General features: G+C 35.5%; 1 protein-coding gene across 1 annotated transcript; it reads left to right on the plus strand.

The window, feature by feature from the left end:
* The first annotated feature begins 733 nt into the window (after nucleotides 1–733).
* On the plus strand, nucleotides 734–21,989 carry LOC105213722 (uncharacterized). Its single transcript, XM_011186757.3, has 15 exons — nucleotides 734–1,048; nucleotides 8,781–8,924; nucleotides 8,987–9,529; nucleotides 9,603–9,950; nucleotides 10,009–10,174; nucleotides 10,254–10,389; nucleotides 11,013–11,223; nucleotides 13,352–13,594; nucleotides 14,089–14,232; nucleotides 14,304–14,643; nucleotides 20,514–20,716; nucleotides 20,785–21,132; nucleotides 21,199–21,361; nucleotides 21,427–21,562; nucleotides 21,626–21,989. Exons 1-15 carry the CDS (start codon nucleotides 752–754, stop codon nucleotides 21,837–21,839), a joined length of 3,636 nt encoding a protein of 1,211 aa, XP_011185059.2. The 5' UTR covers nucleotides 734–751; the 3' UTR covers nucleotides 21,840–21,989.
* The last annotated feature ends 3,064 nt before the right edge of the window (nucleotides 21,990–25,053 follow it).

The following is a 25,053-nucleotide window of genomic DNA, read 5'->3' on the forward strand; positions in this document are numbered from 1 at the left end:
TACAGCTTTTAGAATTCATAATAATCCCGTGCCTGATCGAAGCCTTTTATTTTTTTCAAAAATTTATTTTTTTTAAGACCAATTAACTGTTGATTTTTCCCGAAAATCTAGAAAAAAGTTCCTGAAGCCGCCAATTTGTTAATTTTGAAAAACAAAAAAAAAACAAAAAAGCTTCGATTAGGCCAAGGATTATCTATTTATAAAACTATTTTTTTTATACGATTGATTTTAAATGAATCTCCATGGACTTATGATTGTCACCGCAAAGACCTTTTTTGCAACTTGGGCAACACAAAAAGCTATATCTTTGGAAATTATATTTTTTTTCAAATTTTCGTGACCTCAAGTGAAAACATTGTGTAATAATGCCATATTATTACTTTTATAAAAAAAAAATGAATAAATAGGAAACAAAATTACTGAAAATTCTCATTTTTTTCGTGTCTCTGACTACCACTAACCACTTAATATAAGTTCAGATCGTTTGAACCGGTTATTCCAACCTAAAAACCACTAACACCAACACTCCCGAACAATCCCTAAATCTGGTCACCTTACAAAAAGAATAATATGAACCAAAAAAATCACGCTTATCTTATCCCAAACCGAACACGAGTATAAGCTTACACACACACGCACACACACATTCTCGAGCCAAGCTTCGCTTATTGTCTTTGTAGTGATTTTAGCCAAACTTGAGAAGTGCTTAAAATCAACAGCATTCATCTCGATCGGTTCAGTACGCGCAGAAATGTCGAATACAAACGATCGTCAATTGGCAAAAAAGTTGCGAACGCAGCAACAAAGTGTCACACGCTACAACGCTTTACGCGGTCTTACGACGTCTTTAACCGTCGCGTTATTTCTGTTTACGCTCTGTCTTCGTCTGGATACGAGCGCGGCGCGAACGGCGGATGTGTTGAAAGTGGAGCTGTCGCATGGCGGAGTCCTTGTTGGGCGCCATCGGACCTCCCATAGTGGCCGCCATATACGCGCCTTTATGGGTGTGCCGTATGCGCTGCCGCCGATGGGCGAGCTGCGCTTCAAGGTGTGTCTCAGCGCACGCGCGCGTGTGTTTGTTTGTGTGCGATAGTGAAATGAAAAGAGCGTTTGAAATGAAAAAAAAAACAAACAAATAAACTAATTAATTGTTTAATTAAAACGAAAGTTGCATGCAAATTTTGCGTGGAAACTTTTACGCCGATTTCCAAATGCTAATGAGTTGGTGAAATATTGTTTTCTTTTTTTTTTTGTTTTGTTTTTGTGAATTTTTTGCGCAATAAAATATTGCTAGAAATTCGCAAATCCAGTTTTTTCGGAAGCTTCAATCATTGAACTGCAGAGCGTAATTGTTGTTGTTGTGTTGTTGTCGTGGTGTTATTACTGTTACGCTTGACAGCGCTTTATAATAACCGTCTGCGAAAAAAAAAAAATATATTTTCAGAGCACCTTCAACAAGAGTCGGGGACATACCTTCTGCTAGCTCATTGCAGTGAGAAAGATTATGTAAACGGTACACCAACAACAATCATAATATTTACAACATTTTTTAGTTTTTTTTTATTTAAATAGTTTGTTAATTGTTAGGTTGAATGAATTTGCGCAATCGCGAAGTGCTTAAATTAGTTTAACGAGCTAATATTTAATTAGAGGATGCTCTCAATAAAATGTTAACAGCAAAAATTAGCATATATCTTTTTTTATTATCAACTACCAATATATGTACATACAAATTTACGTTTTCGATTGCCGAAAACCTGTGTTGCTTCAATTTACATTGTTGCAACAACAAAAACGGGCATGTGCAAAAATACGGCCTAGTGAGAAATTGATCGGCACGTGTATGTGCTTTTAGGGTGGCCCTCATTTGCATATACTGACGTATGAGAATATGGACGGACAGTCATACATACAATAAACACTTGAATTTCTTGTTGATGCTTGTAAATCTCCGCAGAAGCTTAGATTTAAGACAGCAGTCTGCTTAAGAAGGCGAAAAAAAGCGTTTTTTTAGCAATTTTTTTTTTTGAAAGAAAAGGAAATGATTGCTGTATACGAAATTTTAAGACGATAGTGTACTATATTTAAGGCTTAAAAAATAATATTTATTATTAAAAAATATTTAAATTTTTTCAAAGTTGTAAGTATTTTTCTGGAGCGCCTGGAGTCTGCACTTGTAAATCGGTGCCGGTGATGGAGGTCGTGCGTTGCATCTGAAACAGTCGAACCAATTTTTTTTTTTTAATTTTTATAAGTTTCTTTTCTTTATGAACTAAAAAAATACCGAAGAAGTTATAAAATTTCAATTTTTTTCGAAGTTTGAAAAAAAAATTCACTTTTTTAAGAAAAAAAAAAGTAAGGAAGGGCTAAGTTCGGGTGTAACCGAACATTTTATACTCTCGCAATTTATTTATTTAACTTAATTAATATTATATAATACACAATTTGACCCACATATTCGTCATATATATTGTATAAAGTCCATTGAAAGTTGGAAACCTTAATATTAGGTTAGAAGGTCCGAGGTCCTCATGTTCAATATATGGGGCCTTAAAAACCCATGGTCCGATTTCGGCGATTTTTAGAATGTGGCTGCCACACTATTAACATAGTATTTGTGCAAAGTTCTGCACCGATATCTTCACTAGTACTTACTTTATATATTGTAAAGTAAACGATTCAGATTGTCTTCAAAGTTCTGGTATATAGGAAGTAGGCGTGGTTGTAAAGCGATTTGGCCTATTTTCACAACATATCATTGGGATGTAAGGAAACTATTACAAACCAAGTTTCATTGAAATCGGTCGAGTAGTTCCTGAGATATGGTTTTTGACCCATAAGTGGGCGACGCCACGCCCATTTTCCATTTTGTAAAAAAATTTGAGTGCAGCCTTCATCTGCCATTTCTTATGTGATTTAGTGTTTCTGACGTTTTTCGTTAGTGAGTTAACCCACTTTTAGTAATTTTCAAGCTAACTTTTGTATTGGAGGTGAGCGTGGTTATGATCCGATTTCTTTCATTTTTGGACTGTATTAGGAAGTGGCTAAAAAAAACGACTGCAGAAAGTTTGGTTTATATAGCTCTATTGGTTTGCGAGATATGTACAAAAAACTTAGTAGGGTGCGGGGCCACGCCCACTTCCCCAAAAATATTACATCCAAATATGCCCCTTCATAGTGCGATCCTTCATACCAAATTTTATTTCCATAGCTTTATTTATGGCTTAGTTATGGCTTTTTATGTGTTTGCGGTTTTCGCCATTTTGTGGGCGTGGCAGTGGTCCGATTATGCTCATTATCGAGAGCAACTACCTATGGTGCCAAGAAATAAGTGTGCCAAGTTTCATCAAGATATCTTAATTTTTACTCAAGTTACAGCTTGCACAGACGGACGGACGGACGGACAGACAGACATTCGGATTTGAACTCCACTCTTCACCCTGATCACTTTGGTATATATAACCCTATATCTAATTCGTTTAGTTTTGAGTGTTACAAACAACCGTTATGTGAACAAAACTATAATACTCTCTTAGCAACTTTTGTTGCGAGAGTATAAAAATTGACTTTAAGTTGCAAAACAAGTAGTTTAAATAATGCTTTTGTCCAACTTTTTTAGTTCAATAGAAGATAATTTAATACTGAGGCTAGATCACTTTGGTTTTTTTTCGATCGGACATATATTCTTTTTGCTATCGCCAGCACCGTTTCGAAATTGAAAATTTCCATAAAAGATCACTATATACATGTATATATGTGTATATATATATATGTATTTGAAAATTAACAAAACCGAATTTTACTCAATTCTTCTTCAGATGCATTGAAATCGAATTAAAAACGTGTTCCAATATGCACTATCAATGCAAGTTCTGAAAATATAAATTAAATGCTACATTTTCTAATGACTTTTAGTTGTATTAAAATGAATAAATATAAATTTGTCTTTAATTTAAAATCACATTTAAACGGTTGTTAGACTTTTAACTGATTTTTTTTTTCAACAACAGCAAAAAATAACGAGATTCAACCTTGATATCTGAGGGGTGAATGCTTTTCGCAGTTTTTTTTTTTTGTTTATTTCAGTACTTTTTTTACAATAACTGCTCTTGAACGTACTGATAATCTGTTATACCAGAGTCCATAGTATAAATGTACGCCGTTGAAGTTATCTTATTTAATTTTTAACATGACTGTATGAAAAAAGCGAAAGTACAGTTGAACTTCCATAACTCGAACTTCAATTACTCGTAATTCTCCATAACTTCAACTTTTGAATTGGCAAACAAAGTCAAAATTCATACAAATTTCGTTTCATAATTCGGAAGTCTCTCTAACTCGATTTTTTTTTTTTTTTGTGGATTATAGTGATTCGAGTTACAGAAGTTCAACTGTATTATCAATAATTAAGTAAATGCACATTTCGTTTCAAGTTCAAGGCAAGCCATCGTCATATCGGCTGTTTTTGCTCACTGGCTTTAATGCTCTCTTGTAAAAAAAAAATGTACATACACTGGAGGTCACATAATTAGGGACACTCATTTTTACTTTGAAACATTGGTATACTGTTAAACTTCCCTAACTCGAATCGCCATAATCCACAAAAAAAGTTCGAATTAGAGAAACTTCCGAGTTATGGAAGGTAATTTGTATAAAACTTGACTTGTATTGCCAATTTAAGAGTTAGATATATATATAGTTAGATAGGAAATATTTTTTTAAACGTAAGTTATTTAATTTATTATCTATTAAGGCACAGATGTATTGAAAATTTAACAAAAACAATTAATTCATAGCATTGTACGGCATACAATTAATCATATATGATTATTTTGACTTGGTCAACTAATTAAGGACACTTCAAGTTGTTGTCAATATTTTAAAGATTAGCACCTAGAAATTAAATATTTGTTAACAACTTATTATTTTAGTTTAGTAGCCTTTCAGATAGTCTTTTAATTCAAGCACAGCTTTTCATCATCTAGACAAAATTACAAATAAACGATACATCGTCCAGTTGATATGATCTGCCATTATTCGTTGTCATTCTGAAATAATTCCGTAAGATTTTGGTTTGTTTCTTTTCCAAACCAGATGTCAAGCCCAAAGGTTGCCTATAAGGTAAATGTGCGGATTCTGGGCACGCCAATTCAAATGTAATAAGTTTTTTTATTTAATCCAAACCAGTTAAACTTGGAATCATCGCCCCAAATGTGTGTTTCCAAACTTTCTAAGGATGTTTCGATATGCTCTCTTGTGATTTTTCTATTTTAATTTTTATTTTTGACACATGCCGTTTTTTTGGTAATACATTCTCGTTGTTAATTTTCATGAAAACGACATCTGAAAGTTTATGTTCCTACTTCGTTGGTCTTTTGAGCTATTATTTTGTCAAAAAAAATTGCCTAAAAGTTATAAAACGATTCAACTTGCTAATACTGAAAATTGCTTGATCTGTTTCTGAAGTGTTTTTTTCTCGGTCATGCATTTCTTATTTTCTGTCAGTACTTTCTATACTCCCGTAATAAATCTAAACAATGTAACAATTGATTTTGAGCGCAAAAGTTCCATTATATGACCACCAGTGTATACGTAAAAGTAAAATCCAGTTAGTGAATTGAATAAAAAGTCTCTCAATAAAAGTCTCTCAAAATTTTAGAATGCTTTTATTATTATAAAATCTTAAAAAACTGCTAAAAATAGTAAATAAAAAATAGTTATTAATTAAACTAATACTTAAATATTAAAAATTACTTTTTTTATAAAAGATTTAATCTCAATTGTCTATCTAACATTTTGAGTTCTACTCATAGCGAAATATATAATTTCTGAAGTCCAATAAAAAGAAGAAGGGGGAAAAAGTAAAGAATGCAGTAGTAGAGGGAGCTGATTTTTTTCAGCTAGTAAAAGGTTTAAGCGTTATTGTGATGTGAGCAATAATTTGGGATGCACTGTCATTCCGATATTTCGTATCTCCATAGATTTTTCGATTGAAGTAGTTGAAATTCCGTAATATAGTATATCATAGCGAATGTTGGCAGGAATTCCCACATGAAAATGTGACTTGACTTTTCATCTCATTGCAATTAATGTAATTCACTTGGTTTACTAAGAGCAAATTATAGTGAATAGTTATTGAGCCATCACGGTATGTACTTATAAATACATATATCTACACATGTACATATGTATGTAATACGGTATCTCAGCATTTCCGTTAAAAAAAAAGCGCGACTGATATTTTGCAATATTTAAATTGAGCGCCGGTACTTTTTGTTTTCCCTTTTAATGGAAATTTACACTTCATTGAGACTTGCTGGATAAAACTTAAAAAAAAAATACTTCTAAAGACGACATTTCTTTTTTAATTACCATACATACATATATACAGTAATTTATATGATGTTATTTACCTTATAAAATAAACGGCACGATGCACGTAGCTTTCATATTTTCATAGGCGCTAATTAAATGTAACACAAACATTACAGATTACCGTAATGACTGAATTTAAATGATTAATTGTGATTTAAGTGATGAGGCACTCCCTTAATATGAATGAGTTATTGCGGAAGCGGCTTTCGGGATACGCTATAAGGTTTTAGTGTTTTCTCTTTCGAAAACACGCAATAAAGCGGTGAAATGGAGAGTTCATTCATTTCTCCATAGCAATCTAGATATATGTATGTGCATAGGAACTATATATTGTAGATTTAACTTAATTGCAGTCTTCATAATATTAAATCATTTTTCGATTTTTCTAAACAAAGTGTATTTGATACAAAAACGAATAATTGTAGATAAAAATATATTCCACAGGGCGAAACCCCGTTTTTAGTGTCACAACAACTAAAATTTATTTCTTTACGAAAATAATATTGTATCACATACATTCCACATACAATCCACACGCGATCCACACGCAATTTATATACCATTCTGTGCGAATGTGTATTACTAAAGATTGAATAAATTCCGTATATTCCATATACAATCCACATGTGATCCACACGCGATCCACACACACAATTTACATGCCATTCTATGCGAATGTGTATTACTAAAAAATTTAATAAATTCAATACATTCCATATACAATCCACATGTGATCCACACGCGATCCACACACAATTTACATACCATTCTGTGCGAAAGTGTGTTTCTAAAAAAAAATTTAATAAATTGCATTCTCATCTCACACTGAACAGTCTCTACCTTCTTCGTTCCACTTTTTTCTTTAAACGAGAAGCTATTTGTATTAATAATATTTACAGTTAATAAATTACTTTCAAAGCACAATAAAGAATAACGAAAAATTTAGATCAAGTATATTTGTTTATTATTATATATAAAATACCTTCGCGATTTCTAACCGCGATAAACAAAATAAATATGTAGTTAAAAACTGGTGTTACTAAGTCAGATACATATGAATATTGTTGACATTTTAATTTAATTTTATTTTTTTTTTAATTAACTTCTACAAATTTTTATTTATTCAGTCAGCACGAAATTTCTGAAATTTTTTTCAAAATTTTAATGAACAATCATTAGTTAATATCGATAAATACGTGTGCGCAAATTGTATCTATTGACTCTGGATTTGATGTCTGCGAAGCGTATTTTATGCTAATTTATGCAAAATTATTGGCATAATGAATTAATGAGGTTTTTAACTCTTTCTTCGAAACAGTATGTCAGTAACGGTAATGAAATCATATGTAAATAAGCTCAGTTCATTATGTAAATAAGACACATTTTTTTGATAGCTTACCTATATTATGTAATTTACATATACATATATACTAGATATACATACACATGTATATATTGAACGACATGTGTCGCCGTGTTCAAAGTTTACTTTGGGAAATAGTCATTTAGTGGCAAAAAAATACTTTTACTTTTTGTTAAATTTCGTCTAAGAAATTTATTCTGTTTTTTTTTCGAAATAGTAGTATGGAGGCAGAATAATACATCCTCCGATATAACTCAAAATCACATATTGCTAATTCTAGAGATGAGTTTAAGTATGTGTCGCAGTTCCTAATCTAGTATACTCATTTGGAAAACGATTAGTGGTCTTTTATCACATCGGTAACAAGTAAATCCAGAAAGATTATCTACCCTCCACATCTCTCTTTAATTACACTTTTTCCCTTTCTTGTGCCTACAACCTATAACTATAACCTATTAATCTATATATTAAGCTCTTATCCTCATATAATTACCCAAGTTATGGTTTTAAAAAATTACGTCCTATATCATTGATCCCATAACTACTGTAAATATGACCCGAAGATATTCATTGAAATCTCTATAGGTACATACCATAAATAATAGTTTTACTGCCTTCTTATTTCGTATTTACTTCCTAGTAACATTACGGTTCCGAAAAGCATATACTATATCTTTTCTAAAGACGGAGCATGAGGTAGAGAAATCGTGGCGTTGTTTCTGAACCATAGATCAATGTATTTGAAGAATTAATGAAGTGAGAAATCTTTCTCTGATAGTCTTTTTATCTTTTACCGTGTTTTAATTTCGACCAGATGTCGAGATTTTGGTTTAAGCGCTATTAAAAGATCGTTAATTTTGGACTTACCGAAGTTCCGGCTTAATGAATTAGGCAATACTTCCCACTTCATTAGTACCCGCGCTGTAAGCAATTGCTTCCGTAAAAGGCTTAAACCGTCTCTTTCCGTTCGCAAATCGCACACAAACAATAAAATTATAATTTAATATAACGGTGAAAAATTTACAAAAAAAAATTAATACAGCCACCTGTGGCGTATGGTGCGTGGGCTGGAGAAAAACATGTAACAAAAGATGCGCCAATTTGTATGCAACGTGATCCCTATCGGCGTGATATGGAAATTGAAGGTAGTGAAGATTGCCTCTATCTAAATGTGTATACGCCAGAGGTAAGTTGCTAACAAAAATTTTTCATATATAGGATATTGCTAAACCTCTTAATTCCACACAGGAACACAATCAAACGAGCCCTTTACCGGTTATGATCTATTTTCATGGTGGTGGCTTTCAATGTGGTGCCGGCGTTAGCAGCTTTTATGGACCCGAATTTCTACTCGATCGCGACGTAATTTTGGTGATCGGCAACTATCGTGTTGGACCACTCGGTTTCCTAAGCACAGAAACGCTAGATTGTCCTGGCAATTTCGGTTTGAAAGATCAAGTGGAGATTTTACGTTGGGTACAGGCAAATATAGCTGCTTTCGGTGGAGATCCACAGAGTGTAACCATTTTCGGCAATAGTGCGGGTGGCGCTAGTGTTACATACCATATGCTCTCGAACTCTTCGAAGGGTCTCTTTCACAAAGCCATTATACAATCGGGCACCTATTACAATCCTTGGGCGCAACCACAGTACAAGGGTATCTCGGCCAGGCGCACACGCCAAGCCGCACAATTAGTGGGCTGTGATGATAAGGCAAATTGGCCGGAACTCTTGAGCTGCTTGCGTAGCGCGAGTGCTGAAAAAGTTGTTACCACCGTCTACCAGTTGTTCGTGAGTATCAGCATACCTTTACAATAACTAAAGCGAGATTAAAACGCTCCTTTTTCTTACCTGTATTTCTAAGGAATGGGACTTTGATCCCATGGTGCCATATCAACCAGTTGTGGAGCCACCACATGAGGGCGCTTTCCTCACTGTGTCACCACGCGAAGTCGACCTACCGCATGGTTTCTCGCTACCAATTATGATTGGTGCCACCTCTGAGGAAGGTCTGCTTAAGACGGCGCCACTGCTTAATCTGCCTGGTCTTTTGGATGACTATAAGCAAAATTTTGATACGATACTACCGATTGAACTGCAATACGATCATCATGCACCAGAAGTGCGTGAAGAGATTACGCGTAAAATTGTCGAATTCTACTTCAAGGAGGGTCACAACTATGATAAATATAATTACCAAAATATAACTGATGTAAGTCTATTCTTTTGAATAAAAGCATTCGCCCTTCTAATATTCTCTTATTTCTTAGCTCATCTCAGATGGCTGGTTTATTGCGGGGATCGATGAGTATATACGCCAACGCCTTGTGGCTGAAAAATCTCTAAAAATGCCTCCCTTTTATGTGTATCTCTTCGAACATCGCAGCCCTGCGAGTTTCTCTGAACTCTTTAAAGGCGGCAGAGAGGATTATTATGGTAATCGTGTGTTGTGAAGACATGCTTCTTCAAAGAAATTCTGTAAATTTTCAAAAATTAAATTTTAATTTATCTTTAGGTGCTTGTCACGCTGAAGAGCTACAATATCTATTCCCCGTAGCTCAAGAGTTATTTGTCAGTGCTTCCCCCACAAAATCTGATAGAGATCTGCGCGAAGCTATGCTCAATATGTGGGTTAATTTTGCGAAAGAAGGGTAAGTCTGCTGGTTGTGGGTTTTTAGAAGTTGTCAGGATACATTTGTACTATATAGTCGCAATGGTTCTATACATTGACAGCAATCGTGTATAAAATCATACGTTATATCGCTTAATGAATTGATAAATACTCATTGAAATGCGATTTTCCTCATCTGCTTCTACCGTTCGCTATTGTTTAAGGTCAATATTACTTCGACATCTTATTAGTGTCATTAGTGTCTTACCGGCCCTCCCTGATCATTACTAAATATCATTCTTCATTGCTGACTGTCTAACTTAAAATACTTTCTCTGCTACTAAATCAAACCGATCGAGTTGCTCTTGTCGATATGTTGATCACGAGTAGCTCTTTGTACCACCTACCTAAAATATGTTCCGTGATTATTGAAAGTTCCGTTAGATCAATCAGCTTTTCTACATAGAAGACTGTCGGGAAATTATGAAGATGTTTCTTCCGTTTTAAGTAGTTTGTGTTCTCGGCTTTCACTTCCATATATCGGCTTGGGTGCTTTCTTTAAACTCCATACAGCTATCACTCATACATATACCTTAGTATTATAATTTTTATCAACTGAAATTCAATAAACATATTTAAACTCTATCACACGTCATGAAACAGCAATCCCACTCCGGCGAACTCACAACTAACACACTGGGACCCAACAACTGGTTATCCGGTAAACTATGCGCGCTTGGGACACAAAACACCCGAGGAGTTCACCATTCTACAAATGGAACGTGACATATATGGCGATCGCGTTGATTTTTGGCATAAACTTAAAGCACATATTCCAGCCGAGGAGCGCAAGGTCACACGGAAGGATGAATTGTGAGGTTGAGAGTTTGCGAGATTACTAAGAAATAAATTTTAATAAGTAAATGTAAATATAATAGCATAAAAGCTTCGAAGAACATAATTTCGAAATTGATAAAGATAATATTATGTATATATACTTGTGTATAAAAGAGATTAATAACTTTTTTTTTTAATTTTGTAAACCAATAGTAAAGTTTGTTAGTTTTTGTTGTATACATTTCTCGTGTTTTTTTCACCATAAATATTTTGGGGGCGGTTGTAATATCCGCGGGGTTTTACTTTAGAGTTGTAATGTGTGACGAACCCACGGCATCGAAAAATAATCAATCAATTCCTGATAAATTGGGTTGATTTTATAAAGTTCAGTAACTAAAGGGTTTTTCAATAGGAGCGCTACACAAGTTAATAAAACAAAAACGGTTTGGGATATCACTGAAAAACTTTATTCTTGTGAAAGTACATTCGATGCCATTATGTATAGTACTCGATTTCTTTTGCATGGCCACCACGGGCACGCTCCAGACGTTGAACTTAATTTTCGACGGTTTTCAAACATAAATCGGCCAATACTGCTGCAATTTCATGTTCGATAACATTCGCTGGGTGGCTTGTGGCACCATCCACATATGGAACCACATATTGTCCAAATCCATATCATCCAAATCGGTCCAAAAATATTCGGTTATCATTCAGTGGTAGCGATTCCCATTCACAGTAATGTCAACGGTCTTGGTCATCTTGGAAGAAGTACAACCTAATGTCGCCGCCGGCCTATAAACCGCACCAACGCGTAATCTTTTCGGGATGCAATGTTGACTCATGGAGTACGTGTGGATTGTTGCTTGACCTAAACGCAAATTTTGCTTATTGACGAAGCCATTCAGCCAGAAATGAGCCCCATTGCTGAAGATGATTTTTCGATGAAAATTCCGATCATTTTCAAGTTGTTGCTCACTCCAATTCACGAGCATACGACGATTCTGGCGCTCAAGCGGCTGCAGTTCTTGCGTCAATTTGATCTTGTAAGGACGTAGGCCAAAATCTTTTCGCAAAATTCGCCACAACGACGTCACAGAGATGCCCAACGCGTGAGAGACTGATATGGGAATTCCTCAATTGATGCGCTAGCGATTTTCGACACTATAGGCACTTCTTTGTCTCACTGGCACGGGAACATTTTGTACTATGCCTGTGGATTCAAATTTTTCCACTAGACGCTCAATTGTTGATCTAACAGGACGATTATGACGACAATAAATTTGACGTAGCGCTCTTAAAATTGAGGCCATTGACTCCGAATTTTGGTAGTAAATTTTAATAATTTCAACTCGTTGGATCGTATATCTTTTCATCATTAAATGACAAACCTTACTGAAGAGAAATGTCAAAAGAGCGGAAAAAAGCATGGCGTCGTTAGCTGTCCCTATCAGTTACTTCTGTAGCGTTTCTTTTGGAAAACCTTTTACTTAAGAGATTAGTCCAGGGTTAAACGAACCCTTTTAAAAAACGATTTTTTGCCTTTGGGTCCCAAAAAAACATTATTGTTAGCTCTGTTGTAATTATTACCTTGTAACAACAATTTAGAAAACTTTAGAAGAAAGCTCATCAAATAACAAATATATATTACAGTTATTATCATGGCAAACATTTATTTAAGTAACATGTACATACAGTTGATAATAAAAATAATTCATTGTAGGATCAGAGATTAACAGCTGACATGTAAAATGCTCTCAAGTTGCTCTTCTTAATTGGTGTACATTAAGATGAGGCATTTATTTGCATTTTACTATATTTAAATGCATTAAAAATTTATCTTTTATTGCTGTTGGTTATCATAAAGCACCAAGGGCACCTTGCTTTCAAATTCATTTCATACAACATTTTCAGACTACCAACATTGGGCATTATATTTAATGCATTATTAAGATCAGCTACTACTCTTTTTTTATACGTTACCATAAATCAAAGTTAAAATAAGCTGTACTTAAAAAATGTCACCAAGTTACAACTAGAGAATAGACCCTTAGGCAATAATAAAAATACTTTTATATTTCAGTAGACCAAGTCCAAGTGTCAGTCGTTGTCCGACCACCAAAGTGATAGAAAGGTTTTATTTAGTGGATCCTTATAATTGAAAATTTAGAAATATAGTTATACCGACAATGGCTTTGAACTATTTAGTGTTTGCTATATTTTTTCTACTCGCTTGTAGTGATTTGTATATATTCACCACTGCCCGTATATCTGAGGTCTTAAAAGTGCAATTACCACATGGCGGTGTGCTGGTAGGGCGTCACTGGACCTCACATAAAGGACGTAATGTACGTGCCTTTCTAGGTGTGCCTTATGCGCTGCCGCCTGTGGGCAATTTGAGATTTAAAGTGAGTGAGAGTGTTCTTTGAAATAGTGTTTGCCTAAAGTGTATGCAAATATAAAATTATCAGATGATATATATAATCGTGATGTGTGAAAAAAATATGTGACTCTTCATTAATGTTTCCAAACCACCAATTTTGCACTGTATTGCCTATGGCATCTAATAATCTATATGATCCATAATAAAGAAAAACCTTTTATTTTTTCGTCAATTTTTAAAATGCAGCGCTCTGTACAGGGATAGGCAGGCTTTAGAACTGTCCACATCTCATAAAAAATAATGAAAAAAAACAAATATTTTAGATAATAAAGCGCAAACGATATAAACCGAGCAAAATTTCAAAAATATTAGCACGCATATTATTCTGAGCCTTCAAGATTACTAGAATAAAGTTAGAACCTTTAAGTATTTCCTTTACATTTTCCGGCATATACCTCGCTATCCCCTTCCTTATTTACTGCTATTCCATATATATCTTTTTATTTTGTATTCGCATAGCCACCAGTACCGTATGGCTCTTGGTCTGGCGAGCGTCTAGCGATAAGAGATTCACCGCCATGCATACAACGCGATCCATTCACACGTCAAACAGAAATCATCGGCAGTGAAGACTGTCTTTATCTCAATGTCTATACGCCAGAGGTAGGTTTAATCTTGACGTAATACGTATAATCAGCACAAATCCTCATTTCCATTATGGTTTGGCTTCGAAGAAACCGCGAACATCGAAACCCTTACCGGTTATGTTTTATATTCATGGAGGTGGTTTTATTAGCGGCTCAGGCATATGCAGCTACTATGAGCCAGATTATTTATTAGATCACGATATAATATTGGTTATCGGCAACTATCGATTGGGTCCACTCGGTTTCCTAAGCACCGAGACTTTGGATTGTCCCGGCAATTTTGGTTTAAAAGATCAGACGGAGGGTTTACGTTGGGTACACAATAATATTGCCGCATTCGGTGGTGATCCGAACAGTGTAACTATTTTTGGTAATAGTGCTGGTGGCGCTAGTGTTACATATCAATTGGTAACGAGCCTGTCGAAAGGTAATATATAATTTAGAAAAAGTTACTGTGCTTCATATATTCTACAGTGGTATTCTATGTGTGTCTACAGGACTCGTCCACAAAGCCATAGTGCAGTCTGGTGTGTACTACAATGGCGGTGTGCAGCCTGAGCATAAAGGTGTACCGGCAAAGCGTGCACGGAAGGTTGCACAATTGGTTGGCTGTAATCCCGAGGAAAATTGGCAAGCCATACTGCGCTGCTTACGCAACAAAGAAGCCAGCGATATCGTTGCTACACTCTATGAGTTTTATGTGAGTTTCACTACAGCTTATAGTATGAACTTCAACAAAATCCGCTTATGCTATTATGTCCTATATCTTTTAGGAATGGGACTTTGACCCCGTGGTACCATTTCAACCCGTTGTTGAGCCTCCTCATGAGGGTGCATTTCTTACTGTTTTACCACGTGATGGCGATATGCCACATGGTTTCTCCTTACCGCTTATAATTGGTATGACGTCGGATGAGGGTTTAGTGAAAAGTGTGGCCATACTCAATATACCTGGTCTCTTGACTGATTATAAGAACCAAATTAAAAAGATTCTACCAATTCAACAGCAATACGACCATCATGCACCGGAAGTACAAGAGGAGATCACACATAAAATAGAGCAGTTTTACTTCAAAGAGGGTCATAACTATGACATAAACAATCATCAAAATTTGACTAATGTAAGTGAGGCCAGAGCACAAACATTCTAATTAGATCCATTATAATTTATTTCCCTCTGGCAGCTTTTCTCTGATGCTTGGTTTATTGCCGGCATCGACGAGTACATTAAACAACGGGTAGAAGCTCAGCGCTCAAATCAGTTACCGCCATTTTATGTATACATGTTCGACCACCGCATTCCCTCGAGTTTATCCGAACTATTCGGAAAGATAGACAAATACTTTGGTAAAAATCTCTCCTTTTAAAATCTACTTTCGTTCAATCATTTTGAAAGTTCCAATATTTCCTAGGTGTCAGTCATGTCGATGAACTACCATACCTCTTTCCCATCGACCGTTATTTATTCGTAAGTTCATCACCCACCGAAAACGATATTAAATTGCGTGAGGCCATATTGCAAATGTGGGTTAACTTTGCTAGAGAGGGGTGGGTCTTGAGTGGTTAAAAGCTCTTTTTTATAATATTTATTAAATTATTCAATTAATATCCATAGTAATCCAACGCCTGCAGATTCTAACTTAACACGCTGGGAGCCCGTCACAGGCTATCCTTTCAATTATGCACGTTTGGGTCACAAGATACCCGAAGAATTTACTGTGCTACAAATGGAACGTGAAATGAATTATAGCGATCGTATGAATTTCTGGCGACAACTCAAAGCTCACATTCCAGCCGAACAACGGAAGCAACAATTACGAGACGAATTATAAATCGAGTATCTACAGTTTGTTCGTATTTTACTACTTTATGCGTCGGGAATGACGAGCTTTTCACATATTTTGGTGATATTTTTTTTTTTTTTTGTAACTTTAACTTTATGGTTTCGGGTATTTAATAAATTCTATGTATGTATATGATAGCTTCCCATAGAGAAAAATTTTGATTTCCGTAAGTTGATGCCGTAAGACTTTACAATACATAACGGAAATATTACACCAACAACTATCTTCATGGAGATAATAAATATAAATAAACAAAATAAATTTTTATTTAGTGAAGTAATTAAAACTAGGAAAGATGAAAATGGTTGTGGGGGTATTACGACCATGAGGCCGATTCCATTCAAAGAAACATTTTACTTTTTATTGTGAACTTTATAACTTTCGTTTTATATTGAATATAATATATTTAGATAAATATAGGTAAATAAGGGTGTGGGTATTTATATTAGATATCTATAAGTGGGTGTGTGTGTGTGAACAATGTTTAGTTAATTGTGTTTTGTGTAATTAATTTAAATGCAGTGTTTGTGAACATGTAAAATATTGACTTATTTTATAATGATTCCTTTTGGGTTCTCCACTTATTCTCTGTTGTGCAAAGAGAGTGATGATTGATGAGATTGGGGCGGTTGTTTTTCTCGGCATAACTTCTCTATTACTCTTCGGAGAGTAATGCAGAAAAGTATTTGTTTGGACTAAACAGGGTTCACACAATTTTCAATAGCTGTATTGTACTTAGGTAAACTTTTGTATATATCAAAGACCATAAATATTATACATAAGTATAATGACAACGATCTATTGAGTTACCCACCTACGGTCAAACTTAATTCGAACTTGTGCTGTCAGCAATGGGACCGAGCTCAAGGAAGAAATTCTCCAGAAGCGGTCAGCTAATAGAAGAAGAGTTGTATTCCATCAGGGAGACTCAGTAGAAGCTTAGGGAGCTTGTTTGGGAGGTTCTTTTGCATCCACCTTATAGTCAAGACTAGGCACCAAGTGATTATTAACTGTTCGTGTCTATGACAAACGAGGTTTCTGTGAAAAATTCCCCTCAATAGAAACTTTTAAAAATAGACTCTCCCAGTTTTTTCCCAATAGCAATGTGGGGTTCAAATGCAAAAATAATGAATTTCCTTATACTAAACTTTATAATATTATCGCGAGCAATTATTCGTTCAGTCAAATATGAATGAAACGCTGTTTTAAAATGTGAACAGAAGAATTAACATTTTATGCATTCAAGAAATCAATAAAGTAAAAAACAAAACATAAATTTAAGTGACATTTAAAAAAAGGTAAAAATAATCGGCTAAGAATCGACCAAGAAGGCCGATTTATCGGTCGAACTCTAGTGCCTCACCACACTTAGGCAGCTAACAACAATTCGCTGAGAACATTTTTGTACCTTAATATGTAAATAAGTAAGTTAACATCTATAAGTTGGTTAGATGAAATACCCCGCTGAGAAAGTCTATTATAGTACACAAAAAATTTAGTCTCAAATAAGTTGAATTTAATTATATTCCCCAAATACATAAGCGTCTAAGAAATATAATCCAGATATACCTACGATAAAGTCGACTAGTCCCGTTGATTTCTTTTTTTCAATATATCCCTGCTAGAACGGAGCGAGATGATATGAAACTTAACAGAACAAGTAAGGAAAGGCTAAGTTCGGGTGCAACCGAACATTTTATACTCTCGCAATTTATTTATAGATTTACCTATATTTTCGGTGAAAAATTACCCTTAGGCACTGAGTTTCACATGTTTGATATCAGGGGCCTTGGAAAGTCATGGTTCGATTTTGACAATTTTTCCACAAGTGATGTCACAGCTCAAATACAGTCTTTGTGTAAAGTTTTATTTCGCTATCTTTATCGGTTCCCTATGTATACATTATAAAGTCAACGAATCAGAAGGATTCAAAATTGTGTTACATGGGAAGTTGCCGTGGTTGTGAACCGATTTAATCTATTTTCCACACGTGTCATCAGGGTGTCAAGAAAATATTATATACCGAATTTCATTGAAATCTGTCGAGTAGTTCTTGAGATTTGGTTTTTAACCCATAAGTGGGCGACGCCACGCCCATTTTCCATTTTGTAAAAAAATCTCAGTGAAGCTTCCTTCTGCCATTTCTAATGTAAAATTTGGCGTTTCTGACGTTTCTCGTTAGTGAGTTAACGCACTTTTAGTCATTTTCAAGCTAACCTTTGTATGGGAGGTGGGCGTGGTTATTATCCAATTTCTTTCAGTTTTGGACTGTATAAGGTAACGGCTAAAAGAAACGACTGCAGAAAGTTTGGTTTATATAGCTTTATTGGTTTGCATGATATATACAAACCTCCAAACCTATTTGGAGGCGGGATCACGCCCACTTTTCCAAAAAAATTACATTCGAATGTGCCCCTCCCTAATGCGATCCTATGTTCCAAATTTTATTTTCATAGCTTTATTTTTGGCTTAGTTATAGCTCTTTATGTGTTTTTGGTTATCGCCATTTTGTGGGCGTGGCGGTGGTCCGATTCCGCCCATCTTCGAACTTGACCTTTTTATGGTGCCAAGGAACACGTGTTCGAAGTTTCATTAAGATATCTCAATTTTTACTCAAGTTACAGCTTGCACGGACGGACAGACGGACAGACGGACAGACGGACAGACGGACGGACGGACAGACAGACATCCGGATTTGAACTTTACTCGTCACCCTGATCGTTTTGATATATATAACCCTATATCTAACTCGTTTAGTTTTAGGACTTACAAACAACCGTTATGTGGACAAAACTATAATACTCTCTTTAGCAACTTTTGTTGCGAGAGTATAAAAACTAGTGGGATCAATAGATCCATGTAGATAAATATTCTAAGACGCTGTATTTAGTTAATGACCCACTTTTTTCAATTGTCAACATTTACTGTAAAGTCCACACTTCAAAACATCCGAAGTGATCTTCTTAGAAGGCGCTAATTTGCTAAAATTCTATGTTGACTTACTTTGAATTCTCCCTACAGGGTAATTACTGAGCACACGGCTCACTAAGTGACATCAACTGACGACTAATTTGGCAAATATATATTTATTGCAATAGCCCAAGAAGTGTCAGTCGTTATCCGACCACCAAAGTGAAACGTTTAATAGTTTAGTGTGTCGTTATTATTTATTAATTGAAAATTAAGAGATATATTGATTGCTCAACAATGGCTTTGAAAGATTTATTGTTTGCTACTATACTACTTATACTCGCCTGGAGTGATTTCACCACTGCCCGTATATCTGAGGTCTTAAAAGTCCAATTACCACATGGGGGTGTGCTGGTAGGGCGTCACTGGACCTCACATAAAGGGCGAAATATACGCGCCTTTATGGGCGTGCCGTATGCTCTGCCTCCTGTGGGCGATTTGAGGTTTAAAGTGAGTGAGAGTGATCTTTGAAATGACGTTGTTTGAAGTGTATGCAATAAAGGATTTTCGAAGATCGCTATTATAATATACATATGTGTTGTCATGACATACTGCCACAATTGAAGTTACAAAGATATTGTGATTACGCTCGTTTTTCGTTAATCACTTTCGTGGCACTAAATACGTTGTGAAAGAAACAAAATTATCTCTCCGATCCGACTTGGATAGAAGGATACAAAATACGTCTGGAGGTCTAGATCTGCATACATATCCATCTTTTTTCAATTCCTTACTTACTTCCTAACCAAATAGAACTAATTGCAATCAAAAATCAGATAATTTAAATAGAGTTTATTTGACATATAACTCTCCGTTGAGCTTTGTATTTACTGATATATTCTTTTTTGTTTACCTAGCCACCAGTACCGTATGGTTCTTGGTCTGGTGAGCGTCTTGCGATAAGAGATTCACCGCCATGCATACATCGCGATCCATTCACACGCCAAATAGAACTCGTCGGCAGTGAAGACTGTCTTTATATCAATGTCTACACGCCAGAGGTTGGTTTAGTTTTGACTCAATACATATAATCAAACAAATCCTTATTTTTATTGTTGCTTGACTTCGAAGAAACCGCGAACATCGAAACCCTTACCGGTTATGGTTAATATTCATGGTGGTGGTTTTATGAGCGGCTCAGGCATATGCAGCTTCTATGGGCCAGATTATTTACTAGATCACGATATAATTTTGATTTCCGGCAACTATCGATTGGGTCCACTCGGTTTCCTAAGCACTGAGACTTTGGATTGCCCCGGCAATTTCGGTTTAAAAGATCAGACGGAGATTTTACGTTGGATACACAATAATATTGCCGCTTTCGGTGGTGATCCGAATAGTGTAACGATTTTCGGCGTTAGTGCAGGTGGCGCTAGTGTTACATATCAATTGGTAACGAGTCTGTCGGAAGGTAGTATACAATATATTTAGATGAAAAATCTTAACCCTAAATATTATACAACGGAATTTTATGCGTCTACAGGACTCTTCCACAAAGCTATTGTTCAGTCTGGTTCATATTACAATCCTTGGGCGCAGCCAGAGCATAAAGGTACACCCGCAAAGCGTGCACGGAAGCTCGCACAAATGGTTGGCTGTAATCCTGATGGAAATTGGCAAGCCATATTGCGTTGCTTACGCACTAAAGAAGCCAGCGATATCGTTGCTAGACTCTATGATTTTTTCGTGAGTTTTACGAATGTTTGTGATAAGTACAGCTGTTATGATATATCTTTGTATGTAACATTCTTTAGGAATGGGACTTTGACCCCATGGTACCATTTCAACCCGTCGTTGAGCCTCCACATGAGGGTGCATTCCTTACCGTTTTACCACGTGATGGCGGTATGCCACATGGTTTCTCCTTGCCACTTATGATTGGTATTACCTCGGAAGAGGGTTTACTGAAAACTGCGCCTGTACTTACTATACCTGGTCTCTTGACTGATTATAAGCATCAATTTCAAAAAATTCTACCAATTGAACTGCAATACGACCATCACACACAGGAAGTACAAGAGGAGATCACACATAAAATAGAGCAGTTTTACTTCAAAGAAGGGCATAACCATGACAAAAACAATCATCAAAATTTTACAGACGTAAGTGAGGCCAGAGGTCAAAAGTTCCCCAATTCGATCCCATTTTAATGTATTACTTTCCGGCAGCTTTTATCTGACGGATGGTTTGTAGCTGGTATCGACGAGTACATTAAGCAGCGGGTAGAAGCTCAGAACTCAAATCAGTTACCGCCCTTTTACGTATACGTCTTCGAACACCGTAGCGCCTCTAGTTACTCCGAAATTTTCGGTGACAGTGACGATTTCTTAGGTAAAAACATCTCGTATAATTGATGTAGTTCCTTAAAATCATTTGGAGGACCCACTAATTTCTAGGTGCCAGCCATGGTGATGAACTGCAATTTCTCTTTCAGTTAAATTTTAGACAGTTCGTAAGCTCACCTCCCACCGAGAACGACATTGAGTTGCGTGAGGCCATACTGCAAATGTGGGTAAACTTCGCTGTATATGGGTGGGTCTTGAGTGGTAAACAGCTCCTTTTATAACCTTTATTAAACATATTTAATATTCACAGTAATCCAACGCCTGCAGATTCTAACTTAACTCGCTGGGAACCCGTCACGGGTTATCCTGTCAATTATGCACGTTTGGGCCACAAGGCACCTGAAGAATTTACGGTTCTACAAATGGAACGTAATATTTATGGCGATCGTATGAATTTCTGGCGAAAACTCAAAGCGCACATTCCAGCAGAACAACGGAAGCAACAATTACGAGACGAATTATAAATCGAGTATCTACAGTTTGTTCGTATTTTACTACTTTATGCGTCGGGAATGACGAGCTTTCACATATTTTGGTGATATCTTTTTTTTTTGTAACTTTAACTTTGTGGTTTCTGGGTTTTAATAAATTCTATATGATAGCTTCCCATCGAATACAAATTTGATTTCCGTAAGTATATTAGATATTACAAAACGTAAAGGAAACATTAACTACAGGAAAATAAACCTTAACTGTCTTATTCTCAAATTCAGTACTTCTCCTATCTCTCAATACTAAGTATATACTCCCAGTTGACTTTCCTGTCGATATTTCCGGCAGGTGAATTGCGGCAAAAATCGCTCTCAGACTCAGAGACGTCGGTTCGATTACATCCCTGATTACTTGGATCACTGCAACGCGAAAGCGACCCCTAGCGATTTCTTCTCTACGCAGGTACTTACTAGGGCTATGTGCGAAGGGTGGATTGGAGGGAGAGTTTTCTGTCGAAAGCTCTCCATCAACACCAACTTTAGGCTACCAGTCCACTCCAGTGTCTTTCAAGCAGAGGTCGCTCCGATTAAGATAGCAGTGGACACACTGCGCCATAGGGTTGCCTCCTTTAGAGAGGTATGCATTCACTCCGACAGCAGAATGGCAATACTAGCATTGAAATCGATAACAGTTCGCCCTATGCTCTCTAGGAATCTCAAACATCTTTATCGATAGCTTCTAGCTATTTTTCTATCCGATTTGTGTGGTACCCGGTCACCGCGGAATCGTTGGTAACTGTAAAGCGGACAAGCTTGAAATAATTGGTCCTTTGAACAGTTTTCTCTTAGCAAGGTCCATCTCGGCGCGATCATTGGTGTGCTTACTAGACATTGTCCAAAAGGCACGCATGCATAGAGACGTGGGATCCTGGCAGATGCAAGTTACCAAAGCTATTTGGAGGAAGGCGTGGTGGAATCATCTAAGCATTTCCCTCAACCATTGTGCAACTTTTGTCATACTTAGGTTGCAACAACTTTGAGAGCTCACATTTGGAGAACCCAGCGAAGTGGTTAGAATTGACATTAGCCGTATAAAGAAGTTTGTCAGAGATTCCAAGCGTTCTTTCGATTCATAAGGATCTTTTTGATTCATTAGGAGTTAACTGGTATCACAAAGGACAGTGGACAAAACTGTGCAAGTGAGATCTTCCGGCATATGCAGAGTTCTGCCCACTAAATTAACATAACGAGATAATAAAATGTAAATTTTATATACCTTTAGGCGGTTTCTATACAGTACAGTAACTTCAAAAAAATTATAATTTTAAAATTAATTAAAAGCACTATTTAAATTGGACCGAATCATGACTACAAATTATTCTTGAAGACACACAAAAAATTTCATTCAAATCGGTCCAGCCATTTAAGAGAAGTTCAGTGACATACACACGTACGGAAGAATTTTATATATGTACATAGATATAGGTATATAAAGAGATATATGTACATACCATATTTATATAAATGTGAGGTCTGTTGAAATTAATTTCTTTTAACTAATTGCATATATATGTAATTCTATAAAACAAAACTATACACTATAGCATATAAATAATCTTATCAATTAAAATATAAAAATTACAGTTATAAACATATAAACAAATTAAATTTATGTACACAATGCAAATTTATACTGCTCAGCACATTTTTATAAACAATTACGGCATTTATTTAGTGGGGTAACTAAAATTAGTAAAGGAGAAAGGGGTCACCTGTAGAAGATATTGTACATAGCAAAACTTGTATATATGTATATGAGAGATCATAATTATTATATGATAACAACGATCCGATCCATTGTGGGAAGAGGGTGATTAGCAACTGTCATCTGAAACCGTTGCAATTCTCTCGCAGCTTCTCAAGTTTCTCCGCTTATCACTTCACATATATTTGTTCTGTTTTATAGATTCGGTTGAATTGGAATTATGTATGTATTTATTGGTGTATATTAAATAATACATTCAAGTATATTACATTGCATCAATGAATTGTAGTTTATTGTTGTTGGCCCAGGTTATTATAAAACTATATACTTTAATCATTGATTTTAATTAATTTTCCAAATTTACTCAACGTCTTTATGATTGACTTAAAAAAATCTTAACAAATTTAATTGTTATTAATTGATTGACAGAATATATTTCAAATCATAGCTCAACTTTAAACATGTGAATTTTGGAGGATGAACTGAGCAACCGCCTTCGAAACACTCCTCTACCATAAATCGCCCCTCCCAATCACATAACTCGGCATAATACTTACTCAAAAGTATTTCTCGTAGATCTTTTTGCATAAAGCATAAACACTCTCCGTTCTCTCAAGCGTGATAGTTTTGAATAATATAATACAGTTGAACTTCCGTAACTCGATTTACCATAATCCAATTCCGAGTTGTGGAAGGTAATTTGTATGAAATTTGTCTTCTATTGTCAGTTCAAGAGTTGGAGTTATGGAGAACTTCGCGTTATAGAATATCGAGTTATGGAAGTTAAATTAACATTTTTTAACTAAAATTAGCCATACATTTTATTAGAGAGTTATTGGTAATATACGAGTATAGCTGAACCGATTTCGCTAAATTGATGCATCAAAAACATAATAATAATATTATAGAGCAGCCAATAGAACACACTACCCAGTACTTCAAACACACAGGCAGCACATATGGTGCAACTCTGCGCTAAAATGTCCTCTTAAGTATGTGTAATAGTGTTTCTTATGTGGAGAAATACTGAAACAATACCAGTTTGTAGTATTGCCCAAAATAGCGAAGATTCTCTAGATATGCAAGTTGATAATTTGAGTTATTCCTTGATCAACTGTTGCTATCGAACCAATCGCATGCCTAAAATCGTATAATTTATGGCGCTAATTAACGACTTACATACGAGTGTTTTTGCAACATGATCAAACGGCGATAGTAGAAGCAGTTGCTAAATATTGGAAATCGTAAGGTCGCAGTTGACACCTCAACGGATTAAGGGGTTAAATACAGTTAGAATTTTCAAAAAATCGATTTTTTTTTTATTTCATTTTCTTAATGTACATATATTTAAGAATACACACAGAAAATTTCATATCGTTCCGGTGAATATTTTCAAAGTTACAAGCAAATGAAAAATTTGAAAAGGCGTTTCAGAGTGCTTGGAAATACAAGGTCCAAACTTTAAACGCGTTTTTCTCAAAA

The sequence above is a fragment of the Zeugodacus cucurbitae genome, chromosome 5 (genome assembly GCF_028554725.1).
Source record: "Zeugodacus cucurbitae isolate PBARC_wt_2022May chromosome 5, idZeuCucr1.2, whole genome shotgun sequence".
Classification (NCBI taxonomy): Eukaryota; Metazoa; Arthropoda; class Insecta; order Diptera; family Tephritidae; genus Zeugodacus; species Zeugodacus cucurbitae.